Raw genomic sequence first — 16,265 nt, 5'->3', positions numbered from 1 at the left:
AATTGCTGATCTTTGAAAGATACTGTTAAGAAAAACCACATGCTAGAGGAAAATATTTGCAGAATATTTATATGATAAAGGACTTATATCCAGAATATATAAAGAATTCTCAAAATGCAATAAGGAAATAAACACCTTGGTATAAAAATAAGCAAAAGACTTGAACAGATACTTTGGCAAAGAAGATATACAGATGGCCAATAAACACATGAAAAGATAATCTTCTCTTCTTGGGCGAGTGTTTATAAACAGTAGACTGACAGCAGCACAGATTCAAAATAATAACATAATCTTCATATCATATACCTGTGTGGTACTTATCACCTGTCAGACACAATTTTAAACACTATATAAATATTAACTGATGTAATGAGTTAATAAAGTAGAGTTTTAATTAACTATTCAGTGATAAAGAAATTGAGACACAGAGAGGTGAAGGAATTTTCCCAAGGTCATATAGCTGGTAAGTGGCTAAGCCCAGATTTGAACACAGGCAATCTGGCTCAAGAGCCTGTGCTCCTGGCTATAACAATTTGAAGCCTCTCCACAAACCAGCAAGTATATATCGAGTGCCTACTCAGTGCACACACTATAGAATCACAAGAAATAGATTAAATACAGTTCCTTTCCTAGGGGAGCGTAAAATCTAGATAGAAAGACAAGCCTATGCACACCAAACACTTGTCTGCATCTAGTAAGGATTCAAGCTTTAGAAAATAGACAATAAATATGTTGGACATCATCATGTTGATTGAAAGACAGGATCTTATTATGATAATTAGGAATTATTGAAAACATTCTAAACCCTCTGTAGTTTAGAAGTTCTTTAGAGAAAAACAAAGACCGCAAAAGCTTTGTAAGAATTCAAACAGGGAATAATAATTTAGACATTTAAAAATATTCTTCTACAATCTTTTATGCTAGTATAGTTGTCAGTAAAAATATTTATCAATTATCTCTTTCATGCTTGATAAAGTCCTTGTGATTTAGATTGTTTCTAATAACTTAATGTAATGTAAACAAGCATGAGCCTTGTCCAAACATGACAATGATCTAATTCAATTACCTCCCTATGTTAAACCTGCAACTGTCTAGTGAGCTGAACAATTCCTGTTAGCCGGCTTTATTTCAATAACACTGAAGATCCATCCTGATGAGCCCTGAGTTACTGTTCTGTTTTGTTTTTGTTTTGCTTTTCCATTTTCCCAAAATGAAAACTGCAATAGAAGAGTGATAAAATGCAAGACTATAAGCAGAAGAAATCCTTAAAAGAAAATAGTATCTTTGAATTTGTACCTACAGAAGTCATCCTGTGAGACACAGCAACTCCTGTGAGGTCTCAGATTCACTCCATTCTAGCAGCCCAGTCTGAAAAGGGGTCGAATGTGTGTGTGCCGCTAACAGCTGTGACTGTGCAGGAGGTAGGCAGGAAAGAGAAAGGAGAGAGACAGAGAGCGAGGAAGGGAAATGCAGAAAGAATCAGATGAGGGAGGAAATAAAAATTAGAGAGAGAGAGAGAGAGAGAGAGAGAGAGAGAGATTGTAGGAGACGTGAAAGAGTGAAGGATCGGAAGGAAGGGTGGGGGATGCAAAAGCCAGATTTTTATTGGAAGCAATTGAAGTGGTTGCTATGAGACCTGCTCGAGCGGAGGACCAGCAGCCAGCCCGACGCTGATGGTTCTTACCTCGTACTAAAACCTTTGCTTTGACACAGTTTTAGAGTTGCTTAATATTCGAGCAAGCACCTGACACGGGTGACTTTCTCCTTCTTTTTTTTCCTCCAGTCCCTCGGGTAAGATGGAGGTAGAAAATGAAGCCAGCTGCTCCCCGGGCAGCGCATCAGGCGGGTCCAGAGAGTACAAGGTGGTAATGCTGGGAGCAGGGGGAGTTGGTAAAAGCGGTAAGTTTTCACACCAAATGCTGGGGAAGGAGGGGCCTCTATAGAGACAACTCTATAGAGTGAAACAAGAATGATATTGCTGATGCTGTTAGAGGTGAACTGTGGCAGTTGAGCATCTGGCAGGATGCTCCAAAGTGTCAGGACTGTTAAACCTATGCTGATGAGTCAAGAGAATGCAGATAGCCAGTGATGATCCACAGAACTTTAAGAGGATAATTGTTTTCTTTGATTTCATGCTGGGTGATATTTGCTTTTAGTGTATAGGTCTTTTTTAATAATAAAAATATGTATGAAATTGTCATGGCATGAGAAAAATGTGCTCCTATTCTCAAAAATCTTCAAATAAAGAAAGAAGTGCTATGAAAATGCAATTAAACAGTTACAAACACAGACATATACTCAGGATGATCAGTGTTGATTGTTGTGTTTGTTTCTTTCATTAGGAGGTTCTTTTTCCTCATCTATAGTCTGACATAGTGTGTGTGGGCTTTGAATATCAGAAAGAAAGTTGGTTTTTGGAAGTGGCAGTGATTTATAGAATGATATCCATTGTGAGTCCTGTGCAGGGTGAGCAAACTAAACTTCATGGTCAATTAAAGGAGAAAGATGAGGTGATAATAGAGATGAAGAATAATAAATTTGTTTTGGTACATAAAGAAGTGTCAGTTGTTGGGATTCTCGAGGAGCCTAAAAGGCCAAATATAAAAAAATTTAAAAAATAGATACATGGTAGTTTTTCAGGCTGATCAAATGTTAGATAGCTCGGAGCTATGGCTGTGACTAGAAAATAAATAAATACGGCTTTTTATATAAATATGAAATATCTCCACTGGGAATATATCTTTGGGAATGCTAAAAGGCAGAAGAAATATTATAGTTAGCATGGACAATTCAATAGTTTTAGTGTTGACAAAAAAATTAAAAGTTGAAGACAACATTTTTGGCAGAAGAAACCAAAAAGCTGACAACTTTGGTGGATGGGTCCACAAGGGATAAGAAAACTGAACAGTGAAGGAAGAGGAAGGAGATTGTGACTTTAGTGGACAGCAAAGTTAAAGATAGCAAGAATCATAAAATTCAGCACCCCTACCTCTTCTCCCCTACAAAAGAGAATTCTCATAAAAGATAAAAGAACTAGGTACATCTGAATGTGGTCAGTAGCAAAATTCAAATCAGAGTGAAAAAAATTATTCATCTCTCCTGGGGAGGCAAAACTGTGAAAGAAAAGCTTTGCAATTGTGTATAAATGAGGAATTTTTACACAGCTTTCTCCTCTAAATGTAATGATTTGAGAAGGAAGGAATCAAAATAGAGGAGGATTTAAGGAAAGAGGAAGGGATGGAGGAAGGATACAGACAACATGATCTATATAAAATGAAGTTATACTTTTTAAGAATCCAGTCGGATACAGTGAGGAAGAAAGAAATAAGCAATGTGAGAATAAAATACTGAAGAAGAGAGAAAAACAGATCAAAAAAAAAAAAAAAAAACAGCAAAAGGTCAATCCACATTAAATGCCACCAGCAGCTTTTGAGGTCAGGGAGATGCTGAAATAGTCGCAATAATGTGCCTCCGTATTGCTTCTGTCTGCTGGTTAGGTATTTGCTTTTTCACCAGGAGCTTGGGGGATGTGGGGACAGAGTGACTGGTTTTTAGCCTACTTCATTTTATTCCATGGTAATGAAACTTGGAGAAAGAGTTTTTGGACAGGAACATTCTTCAGCAACGTACTTTTCTTGTGATATTGCTGATATTATAGTGGTGATGTTTTGGCTTCTATTTTGATCTCTCCCAAGTATTATTTGTGCTGACTGATCATTGTTACTGTTCCAATGACTATGGATTTTCAATGTGACACATGGCCTACAGAGTGGCCTGTCTTGCTCTCATCTTTGCTTTGTACAATAGAATTCAATTCATAATTAAGTACTTGAACAAAACTTTTCCAGTGAAATGAAAAGACAGGAATGACAGGCTCATTCTCAGAGAAAGTTAAGGATAAAGGGTGTAAACAGTTCCGTTGTATTGATTATATATAAATGGCAACCTTGGCTACTACACCAGAGAATATTTCTCATACTACAGTTTCACACCTGAAAAATGCTGTCCTTATGACTAAATGTTTGAAATCACAGTGATAAAATCATCCGGTCCTTGGACTTTTCCTCTGTGACTTATCTGATGTTATTACATCAGAATATAAACACTCAAGCACTGATTCTCAATATTAACCTTCTACTGAAGGTTAAAATATTTGCTTTCAAATGAACTAAAAATATACATGGTTTATTTTATTTCATTTAAGCCTAGGCTGGGGTGCAGTTGCATGATCATGGCTTTAAAATATGTTTTAAAAGCTACTTTTCATATTGAAGACTTAGATCAACAGAGGTATATGAAGGGATTGTATAACCCCATTACCATGGCTTGTGTGAAGAGATTTGCAGAAGAGATCTGCTCTTCTGAAGAAACTAAAGAAGGTACATCAAGCTGCCTTCTGTTTCCAATTCTGAGAGTCAAGTCCAAGTCAGCCTTAAACATGGATTAAAAACTCAATTTACGGTGACTATAATTTTTAAAATCTTGGAGATTTTCTATGTGTATTAATATTTATTCTTTTTTCTTTTTGTAGAGATGGGTTCTCACTCTGTTGCCCAGGCTGGTCTCAAACTTCTGGCCTCAAGCAATGCTGCTACTTCAGCCCCCCAGAGTGCTGGGGTCATAGGCATGAGCCATTGTGCCTGGCCTGAGAAATGTTTTTATCCAGGTTTTACCAAAATATTTTTTGAATATAAACTTTTAAAGAATTTGCAACTTTACTGAAATAGGAATTCACACAAGATTTAAAATATGTCAGGTAATGAATGTACTTTATGTGAGGAATTTTAAACCACAAGTAATCAATAAAGTTTACTGAGCACATATTATGCACAGTCCTATACTAGTTACTATAGAGATGAAAAATGAAAGACATAGACATTTATGAAGCCCCCATCGCATGGCAGGCATGGGTTACATGTATTTCATGCTTATACTCAGTCCTAACCACAGTCAGAGTCGGTATTTCTATTTCACAGATGAGAAAAACAGAAGTCAGAAAAATGACTTGTGCCTGGTCATGGGGATAATAATTTAGAGTTCGGCGATGTTTTATCTAACTCTACTACATTATGTTTAATGCTCTGAGAAGAACACAGAGTTGCATCACTCACTATTAAGAAGAAAACAGATCCATTGGTAATGCATTTCCTAGGTCTCGAATGTTATATTTAGAAGAGATCTTAACCGTGTAGGCTATCACTTTGATTTATACATCTATGCCTCTTTAATCTTTAACCTAATTGGACACTATGCATAACACTTCTGTATAAAGATATAATTTATATTTTTATAATTAAAATTGTATGTAATATTGTCCAAGAGTGTTACTAACTGCAGAGAAAACAGGGATACACAAGAATTATATGGACCATGGCCAAACTGAGGCACTGAGAGTCGAAGAGACCTGCAAAGGTCATTTATACAGCAGTGGCAGAGTCAGATCCAGAATCCAGTCCTTCTGACACCACTGAAGCTGCTTTTCCATCACTCCCCAATTTTCACACAGAGTGAGCTGAATCAAAACTGCACTATACAAAGTAACAGATACGTATACAAAGTAGCAGACGTTTAGGAGGAACAAGTATAGAGATCTAATGTATAGGATGAGGACTATAGGTAATAATATTTTATTTGGAATATATGCTAATTAGTAGATTTTATTTTTTTATTTTTGTTTGTATATGGTAGGTGTATATATTTTATATATTTATATTTATGGAGTACATGAGATATTTGGATACAGGCATACAGTGTATAATAATCACATCAGGGTATGGGGTATCCATCACCTCAAGCATTCATCATTTCTTTGTGTTATAAATCTTTCATTATGCTTTTTTTGTTACTTTAAAATGTACAATAATTTATTGGTGACAATAATAACCCTGTTGTGCTATCAAATGTTATATCTTATTCATTCCATCTAACCACAATTTTGTACCCATTAACCATCTCCACTCCCTCCTCCTACTACCCTTTCCAGCCTCTGGTAGCCATCATTCTATTACCTCCATGAACTAAATTGTTTTGATTTTTAACTTCCACAAATGAATGAGAACATGCAAAGTTTGTTCTTCTGTGTCTGGCTTATTTCACTTAACATAATGATCTCCATTTCCATGCATGCCGTTGCAAATGACTGGATCTCATTATTTTTTATAGCTGAATAGTATTCCATTGTGTATATGTACAATGTTTCTTTTATTCATTCTTCTGTTGATGGACACTTAGGTTGCTTCCAAATCTTGATTATTGTTAATAGTGCTGCATAAATTAGTAGATTTTAGCTGCTCTTACCACCACCCCCTATAAAATGTAGCTGTGTGAAATGATGGATATGCTAATTTGTTTTCCTAGAGTAAATACTTTACTGTCTATACTTATCCCACAACATCATATTGTATACTTTAAATATACATAATAAAGTTTATTTAAAAAATAATGAAGTTAAGATTCATGATAAGAAAACTACTTAAGAAACAACACACATATAAATATACACACGTTCAGTGAAATAACAAATGACAGTAAAATAGAAACTTATATGTACGGTGATTACAACTAAAAACAAAAGAAAACAGCAAAAAAAGACCAATTATCCAATAAAGTTCAGTATGTTCTTTTATCCTTCTCATTTTGTTCCACTGCCCACCCACTCACCTACCCTCAAAAAAGTAAAAAAAATAAAAATTATCTCAAGGTTACAGTTTTAACGTTTTATGGAGTCTAAACAATCCTTACGACAGTTTTAAATATTGACCTTTGTCACTGTGGTTTGAAACAGCAAGACTGTTCCTCAGTGTCAGAGCATGATGAAATATTGCCTTCCTTGGCTTCATATCTGGTTCTCCAAGTTCAGAATCAAATTATTCAATAGATTTTATTCAATAATAATAATATCTTATTTTCCAGGTATTTTGGAAAATGCCTGCATTTGGGATTTATGCTAAGTTAGTAGATATGTATTTTATTGCTTTTTTTATTTTTATGATTTCCTAGTAGGTATATGTATACGTATTTATGGAGTACAGGAGATATGTGTATACAGGCATACACTTACGATAATAATCATGTTTTCAGATTTAAAGAATTTAAGATTCATAATGATCATATTTTGCAAAATAAGATATTATTGCATAAAATTGGGGTAAAAATAACATTTTACCTATTCTGTAGTATGATCTTATTTGATCATAAAATAAGAAAGCAAGTAGGAGAGGTATCTGAGCACAGAAATATCGAAAGATTTTGTCTAAGAGTAACGGAAGTGGGAAAGTCAGAAAGTAAGGACTGGACATGAACTCAGGCTTTCTAAATCTAAGCTGTTCTTCTATCAAGTTGTGTGGGAAAATTAGAGAAAAGTTCCCAATGTCAGATGAGAACTGAATGTCCTTCTTTGGTCCCTAGGACACATCTTAGAATTATTTGGTGAAATATTGTCTTAACATACATCTTCAAGTGTGAAATATGTACGAAAACACTATGCAAGTCATTGAGAAGGGAGGAGGTGTTATTCATAACTGTGATTTCAGGTGATTCCTGACCTCTGGGGGTGCACCATCTCATGGTGGAAACTTTGCGGTAACGTGTAATACAAAACAATAAGTTTATATTAGGCTTCTAATGTAAGAGCTTTGGAAACTCAGGATAAGGGATGGCTATAAGAGATGTGAAAGTTGAGAAGATATGACAGCATAGATGATATTTAAATTGTGTCTTAAAGGATGAGGAGAATTTTTTTGATGCAGAAGAGGAAAAGTATAGGGAGATACGAGGAAGAGAATTGAACATAAAACAGTGTATACAGGGGCACAAAGGGATGTGAAGGCTTACAATTTTTAATGGCAGGATCTTGATAACTTAGTGTCTTTAAGGGGTAGTTGAAAAAATATCTTTTGAGATTTGCTCAATAGATGCCTTAGTTAACTGTGAAAAAGTTGACCAAAACAAATAAACTGAAAACACCAAAAGGATTACGGAACTCAGAATTTATTAAAATGTTTCTATTGTGAATTCTTTGTAAAGAAAAAACTCGTTTGTAAAATAAACATATTCTCTCCCACGGCCATTTGCAATTTGTTGCCTCTGTAAATTCAGTTTCATGTACCAGGATTTGATTTGATTTGATTTGATTTGATTTGATTTTTTTTTTTTTTGAGGCCAAGTCTGGCTCTGTGGCCCAGGCTGGAGTGTAGTGGCTGGATCTCGGCTCACTGCAAGCTCCGCCTCCCGGGTTCGCGCCATTCTCCTGCCTCAGCCTCCTGAGTAGCTGGGACTACAGGCGCCCGCCACGGTGCCCGGCTAAGTTTTTGTATTTTTTAGTAGAGACGGGGTTTCACCGTGTTAGCCAGATAGTCTCGATCTCCTGACCTCGTGATCCGCCTGCCTCGGCCTCCCAAAGTGCTGGGATTACAGGCGTGAGCCATGTACCAGGATTTTATAAAGGGAAAGCAGTAGCAATATTTCTGAAGTAAGCAGAAAGCAGCACACAACCAATTCCTTCCACCTCAGTGAATTAGGAAAGCAGGTAGGAAGTTGAGCCTTTATCTGATGAATTAAATCAAGGCAATCAACCAAGTGCATAATTCATGTCCCAGAGCCTCTGTGTTGTACTTCATTAACAGAACTTTGAGTCTGACAAAGCTGAACAATTGTCACATCATGGCCATGCGTTATCCTAACCCTGTGCACTGGAAGGCAAAAGAAAAAAAATAAACAAGGGCAAAGTAAAAAGATTTTAAGATTCCAGTGCCTTCTGTTCTCACCCTTAATTGTTACCACCTCAGTTATACTGCAGACCATCACTCACTGCAATACTGTCAGGAAGCACTGGACAAGAGGTCTAAATAAGGCTCAGCAAAAGAGTAAATTGGTATCTACTCACTCAAGTGATGATTGAAAACAGAATTCAAGCGATAAAAGGCTGTGATTGACAACATTTCCAAGATTATATGTGCTCTGTAGATTTTAAATTGAAGAAAGAGAGTTACTACAGTTCTACGTGAGTACTATATGATATGTCTGCCCCATCTATGACTGGAGATGAACGAGCATGTAATGATCCCTCAATGAGCCCGCATGTTGCTAGGCTCCTTACGTTCACGCATTTACTTTGGTGTTCTGATGGCTGATGGTCTATCACATTCCCCTGCCTTCCTATACCCCTTGCCCTGCCTTGATCTTGTGAGGAAAGCATTACTGTCTGCATTTTATAAATGAGAAAACTGAGGTACACACACACACACACACACACACACACACGTACTATGGCCCGAGGCACATAGATATTAAATGATGAACCTAATGTGCCTACATATGGATGTCTAAGTTCGATGTTTACATTATTTTTATTTTCTCACCTGAAAGTTTTTATTTTTTGAAGACGTGATGCTGTGAGCCTGAGTTCTAACTTCAGCTGCATTTTCATACATGTATTTTAAACACCACACAAAATCATCTATATGAAAATATTTTAATATTTTTAATTTTCTACACAAACAATGGAGAGTGCTACCCTTATTAGATGGGGTAGTGGGTGGCATGAGGAGCTCTGATTAAACATTTTAGCGTGGAGATACCAAAGACTGGTTTATTCTTGTCTATTCAGAGAACCCTGGGGGCCTCAACTACATAGAGAGAAGGTGACAATTCCTTTCAACTTGAGAAAACCAAGTAACCCAGTAATTATAGAAATTTATTGAAACCTGGGATCATGCTAACAAAGAAAGTAAACAGGGTGCTGAATAAACCACACAGATTTTTGAAATTAGGTGCTGATTTACTTAGGGAAGCATATTTTCTTTAAACATATACATTTGGGAATAATTAATAGAAATTGACAAAAAAGTGTTTTTGTGTGTGTGTATGTGCGCTCGCACAAGCATGCATGCATGCACATGCACCTAGACCTGTGAAAAGCCCACAGATATGACCAAGAGTTAGACACAGCCTCTGCTCTGTCCACCAGGGTAACAAACAAGATGTATAAACTGACTTGTGAGGCAATGATAGAGATGTATGGGAGGTATTTTGGAAGCAATAAGAACTATGGCTTAGGAAGTTAGAATGACCTACCATACAATGTTCAGCTGTTCATCTGTAGCATTGGGACTAGAGTCTCCTTTCTGGAGCATGAATTTTTCCAATAGGCCATGTCGCCTCCCATAAACCAGCATAAAATCTCACTGGAGATCAAGCTGCTGTCTATGACTGATTATTTCTGTGTGTATGTGTGTTTGCAGTGTGGTGGGATTGCAACTGTACACACTGACAGACGGTGGTCCTCTGTACTGCTCACACACTTGCAAGGTGCACTCTTATCAATGACTCTGGCTGTTTGCAAAGCCCATCAATGATATCAACTCAATCACTTGGGCTTTGCTCATAAATACCAGTTTTCTGGTGACCCTGACCAAACAGTGCCATCCGTCCTTCTCGTTGCTCAGCAGGGACCAGTTAAGTGCCATTGCTAGTCACTCTGCCAGACCATCATTTCTGTCCTTTCTGCCTACTATAATTCTACTTCAGCTAGCACCACAACGTCAGCATGAGAATATTGATAGTTCTAGTCCCCATACACTCCAAGCACTTCAGCATCCTGCCACTGCCAAGTGTATTGGGCAGATAGAAACCTGATTCTCGTCAAAGTATGCGTGAAGGATGTAAAGCTGAAGGGGCAGTGGGGGATGGGGCCTGCCTGGAGATGTTGCATTGAAAAGGAAATCAGAGAGAAAATTAGATTTGCAGTCCCAGGAAAAAATCTTTAATTGAACTGAAATGAGATAGTGTAGATAATTTGTGTTCTTAACAATGGAACACCGAATAAAGATTTTTAACTATTATAGTTAGAGAAGTTGTCGTGGTGGTGGATGACGGGAAGTCCTTTATCAGAAGATTTCTTGGATATGTGAAAGTCAATGTTTGGGTAGTTACTTATTGAATGAATCAGAAGTTCTTAGACACTTTACCAGTTCACAGTTCCTCTTAATATGCTTTAAAATGAGCAATAAAGCGTGTTTGTGTTCACACATCTGTGTGCATTCACAAAAGAGGAATGTTTCTTGTTTCGTCCAAATTATTATTCTTTCAATTTCTTCCTGCAATGAATGGCAAAATAAAAGTGAACACTTCTTAGTTTTGCATATACCTGATCCTTTTCAAAATGCACTAAATATTTTAATTTATTAAATCTCAGTAAACCCAGCAGTGTGGATGTGGTTAATATCCCTAGTTAATAGATGAGAATAGTAAAGCTTGAAGATGGTGAGTAATTCACTCAGGAACCCAGAGCCTGAGGTGACTACACAGAATTCAATCACTGCCAGAGCTGAGGTGCTTAACCATTGTCCACTGTGCTCCTCATCATGCATTCTTTTGATCAACCTTTGATCTGTAGAATGAAGGCCTACCACAGAAGTGATGACATAATGATGTGAACTGGGGGTTTGGGTAACCTAGGAAATCCATATTTGTCTTTTCTCATCTGTAAAATGGGGATGACAATAATAACTATGAAAACAGTTCATACTCAGAATATTAATGACATAGCCTGGCACAAACTGTGGGACAATGTTTATAACATAAATGGATAGCTTTGTTTTTAATTATTTACCCTTAATAGCACTTGACGTTGCACAGGTCACTTAAGCTTGTTGAGTCTCCGTTTTCCTCATTAAAGGCTTTAATTAAAATATCCTCAGAGAATTGCTGGGTAGGTGACATTGGAAAATATTAAATAAAAACTATAGATCATAGTGTCCAATATTACACCTTCATTAAAACCACTCGTTCCCTCCCTCTCTCCCTCCCTTCCTGTCTTCCTCCCTTGCTCCGTCCCCCCTTTTTTTTTTCCCTTCCTTCCTCCTTCCTTCCATGCCTCCACCTAAGGCAGTTTACCTCTGTAATATAGGGAAGAGTAGTGACACATCTTTCAGACAGGTCCTAGGAAAATACAATTTGTGTTGAATATTGTAAAACTGCCATTGTATATGCACCTGCTCTATTCCTGTTCTTGCTCTCTAGATCCTTATATTGATTAGTTTCTGCTTTGGTCTCTTGAGTGGTAATTTCAGTGACAGTAATAACAGTGGTTTACTTGTTACCTTAGTAAACAATCCCTTTATTCATCCTAATTGACCCATACCACACACAAACACACACACACGCGTGCGCGCATGCGCGCACACACACGCACACAGACACACACAGAGTGCACTGCCTGTTAGAGAAAGGATTGGAGGACAATTGCCTGCTACAGTAGCCCACAAAGGGCCTGATGAGAGGGGCTATGGCTTTTAACAGAGCATACCTCTGCCTGAATCGAGACTGAAATTAATTTTTCCAATATGTGTATTGTTTTAATAAAATTTGAGTAATACGACATGTCTTCCATTGTCCATATTAGCAACACTGAACATTTAAAGGGAAAGAGTCATATTTAATGGTTGCAGGAAAAGCCAATAATAAGCTACATGGATACAGATTTTTGTTTAATTGAAGAAATCCGGCTCTTTATTTAGTAGCAAAAAGGACACATCTTTTATTTGAAATTGTAAAAACCTTAGCTAATTGGTTCCTGCCTATTTTATTTATTTATTTATTTATTTACTGTTTAGAAATATATCTTACTTTATTCCAACATCATTATCTTAGGACTGAAATCAGTGGAAAAACATTAGGGATTTTATATGGGCAAATTCTGAGTAACAGAATTCTGAAACACCTCAGCATCTTTTATTTTCCTCTTTCATTTTTAGTTGACAAGTAATAATCATATGTATTTATGTGTTATTTTGATAGGTGTGTACAATGTGTAATGATCAAATAATGGTAGTTAGGATATCTATCACCTCAAACATTTATTACTTCTTTGTGCTGTGAGCATTAAAATCCTCTCTAACTTTTGGAAAATACACAATAAATTATAGCCAACCACATTCATTATACAGCGCTGTGAAACACCAGAACTCATTCCTCCCATCTAGCTGTGATTTTGCATCTGTTAACCAAACTCTCCCCATCCTACCCTCCTTCTCTCTTCCCAGTCTCTAATGACCACAGTTCTACTTCTATGATATCAACTTCTTTAGATTTCACTTACAAGTGAGAACTTTTGGTATTTATCTTTCTATGCCTGATTTAGTTTATTTAACGTAATGTCTTCCAAGTTCATCCATGTTGAGGCAAATGACAGGATTTCATTCTTTTTTCATGTCTGAATAGCATTCCATGTGTATGTATATGACATTTCCTTTATCCATTTATCTGTTGATGGGCATTCAGGTGTATTCCGTATCTCAGTTATTGGGCATAGTAGTGCAATAAACTTGGGGGTGTAAGTATCCTTTTGATATACTGACTCCCTTTTCTTTAGATAAATACCCAGTAGTGGGATTTCTTCTATCATCTTTTAAATCCTCGTATCTCACTCTTACCTGATCTTCATACCACTGTCAGTTTGTCCTGAAATACCCTTTTGATTCTTCTCCTCCTCTAACAACTAAGATATCTTACTTTATTCCAACACCATCGTTTTAGAATTGAAATAGACCCAGATATGTCCTTCTATCACTGTCATCTGTCTTCTAGACAAACTATTTTGCTTTTTGTTACCCAAATTCTTAGGACTTTTTTCTTGTATTCTTTACAAAGTTATTTTAAAATAAGCTCTCTCCTCTTTGCCTCAATTTGTTCAATTTGATCTCTCCTTTCAGATTCCGCACAAGTACTTCTTGCTCTTTAATATCTTCCCTGTCTACTCCAGTCTAATATCTTCTCTCTTCTTTATAACACTTAAAATTCTTTCTGATTATTATCCCTTCCAATAACTATTTACAATTATTCAGGTTCCTTGAGCATCTGGCTTGTGGTCTTAGATGTTATTTAAATTTTGAATTTGTATTTAATTTGTTATCTCTTTATATTTAATTTTCCTGTTTTAATAGCAAATTCATGAAGAGTAGGAAATAGATTTTATATTGTCTTCCTTTTCCCATGATACTTACGGGAGTAAAGCTTCAAAAATATTTATAAACATAATACCCTTCTTTCATCTTTGAGGAAATTCAGAGAGTAAGACACCAAGCATATGTATTAAAATAAAACTAAGCAATATCCTAAAAGTTCACAATAGAGCCATGAATAATAGAGAAAGAAACTGGCACCAAGAGAGAAGAGGCAGGTATGTGAGTATAGGGTAAGGGTGTGGCTTGGGAACAACCTAGACTCAGGCCAGCATTAACAGTCTTTGGTGACAACGGATTTGAAGGCGAATAAGCCCACCCAGTGTTTAAGATGTTCAGAAACACAAATAGACCACAGGAAGTTCATCCATCAAAACATGGCAGATAGTCACAAACAAGTAAAATATAAATGCTGAGTTAAGGGCCGGGCACGGTGGCTCACACCTGTAATCCCAGCACTTTGGGAGGCCGAGGTTGGCGGATCACTTGAGGCCAGAAGCCTGAGACCAGCCCGGCCAACATGGTGTAACCCCGTCTCTACCAAAAATACAAAAATTAGCCGGGTTTGGTGGTGCACTCCTGTAGTCCCAGGCTGGACAACAGAGCGAGGCTTTGTCTCCAAAAAGAAAAATAATAAATAAATAAATAAACGCTGAACTAAAAAGAACTGAGCATGCACCAGCAGATGGAATCAGAAGCAGTGTACACATTCCTTGAAAGCCAAAGATTATGATAGCTGACAGCCAAATACATATGAAACAATGAAAGTAACTCATGTTTTATTTCCCAAACCTTTTCCCACTGCACATCAGAACTGTGGACTACTCTTGGGGTGGGGGGGGGGGGGGGGGGGTGGTGGGAAGGTTTCCTGAGGGTTGGAGTGGGCAGAAGAATATTTTATAAAATGTTATGAGAAGATCTCAGCAAATAAGACTGCAGAATATTGTTTACCCCCATAGTTCTAAGTTCAAAATGTTTACTAACATAACAAAGAACAATTGTTTCTTGGTCAACACTAAGAGAAACTGAGGTAGATTGTAGTTGAAACAATGAATTCAGAATTAGCCACAAGTTTCCACATATGTTTCCCGGGAGGGTAAAAGTCATTCTGCATAAGATTTAATTTTAATTTTGATAAGAGGAAATCCTAAGAAGAGAAGACCATAGAATCTCCAATAGGACTAGATTCTAATCAAAGCATCACTTCTCCCTGATGTCAGGAAGCTCTAAAATCAAGAAGGCAAAGCCTATTTCATAGGCAAAGTTGTTGTCATTTTTAGAAAACAAACAAAACAACAACAAAAGAAAAAGCAAATAAACATACAGAAAACAACTTTACTCTCTGGGATTAAAAAGTTTTCTTTCTTATTTTGTCTACTTTTTGTTTAGCTAGCTACTTACTCTTTTCTACTTGCTTTGTCATAATGAATGAACTTAAACGATCTAATATCAGCTTTCACACTTTCTTTAGAGCCACCCCACAAAAGCCTTTTATGTTTTTTCTGCCCTTAAAAAAATTTGCCTTCCACTTCATCACAGAAAAGCAAATTGAAAACATTTTTACCTAAAATACTTTGCTATGACAAGAATACAAGTGGTCTGCCACTCTTAGCTTATTTACATATTTTTTGAGTGTAATTCTGAGACAGCTTGGCATGTTTGAAACAGCAGGCACTTTTAAGAGGGACAGGCATGCATGGAAATTCAGTTCTCCCACTAATAAATCAAGTGACTTTGCTGATTCTTCCTCTTCTTCTAGATCTCTTAATGTTGCAGGACACAGGGCTTCATCTCATTTTAATTTCCTACGGTATTTTATCCAGTCACATGACTTGAATGTAATTTTTATACCTTTATGTCTTTGTATTAAATTAAATTTATATCTAGACTACATTTATATCTAAATTTATAACTGGATAATTAGACATAATTAAAATGACAAAAATGTAAAAAGACTACAATGCTAATGGAGAAGCAGGGTATAATGAGAGTATGAATTCATACAGTCACCATACAAAATAATTTGACACTCTATACCAAGATGAAGAAATATGTAACTTGATCAGATGATTTAACAGGTCTACTCCCAGCTATATATACTCAAAAGAAATTCACATATGTATGAACAAAGAGGCATGGTCAGAATATTTACAGTGGCATTATTTCTAATAGTCCTCAATTAAAAGTCTACGTGTTCATTACTATGAGTGAATCAATTGTGTTAGAATTTTTATATATATATAAACATTCATTATACATAGAAAATATATATATGTGCATATATTCATGTGTGAATGCACACAC

At 36.4% G+C, this 16,265-nt stretch overlaps 1 protein-coding gene across 4 annotated transcripts in view; it reads left to right on the top strand.

Annotated features, from left to right (window-relative positions):
* The first annotated feature begins 1,464 nt into the window (after nt 1-1,464).
* RIT2 (Ras like without CAAX 2) overlaps nt 1,465-16,265 on the top strand; it is a 376,034-nt gene continuing 361,233 nt past the window's right edge. For 2 of the 4 annotated variants that reach the window (XM_017951678.3, XM_017951676.3), the window contains exon 1: nt 1,470-1,899. In XM_017951678.3, the coding sequence (XP_017807167.1) occupies nt 1,797-1,899 (103 nt within the window). In that variant the 5' untranslated portion in view covers nt 1,470-1,796. Of the gene's footprint in view, nt 1,900-16,265 lie in introns of all 4 variants that reach the window. The other 2 variants (XM_017951677.3, XM_003914331.5) reach the window with 2 other exon arrangements.

This window comes from Papio anubis, chromosome 19 (assembly GCF_008728515.1).
Source record: "Papio anubis isolate 15944 chromosome 19, Panubis1.0, whole genome shotgun sequence".
Classification (NCBI taxonomy): domain Eukaryota; kingdom Metazoa; phylum Chordata; class Mammalia; order Primates; family Cercopithecidae; genus Papio; species Papio anubis.
This window is presented reverse-complemented; position numbering and strand designations above follow the sequence as displayed.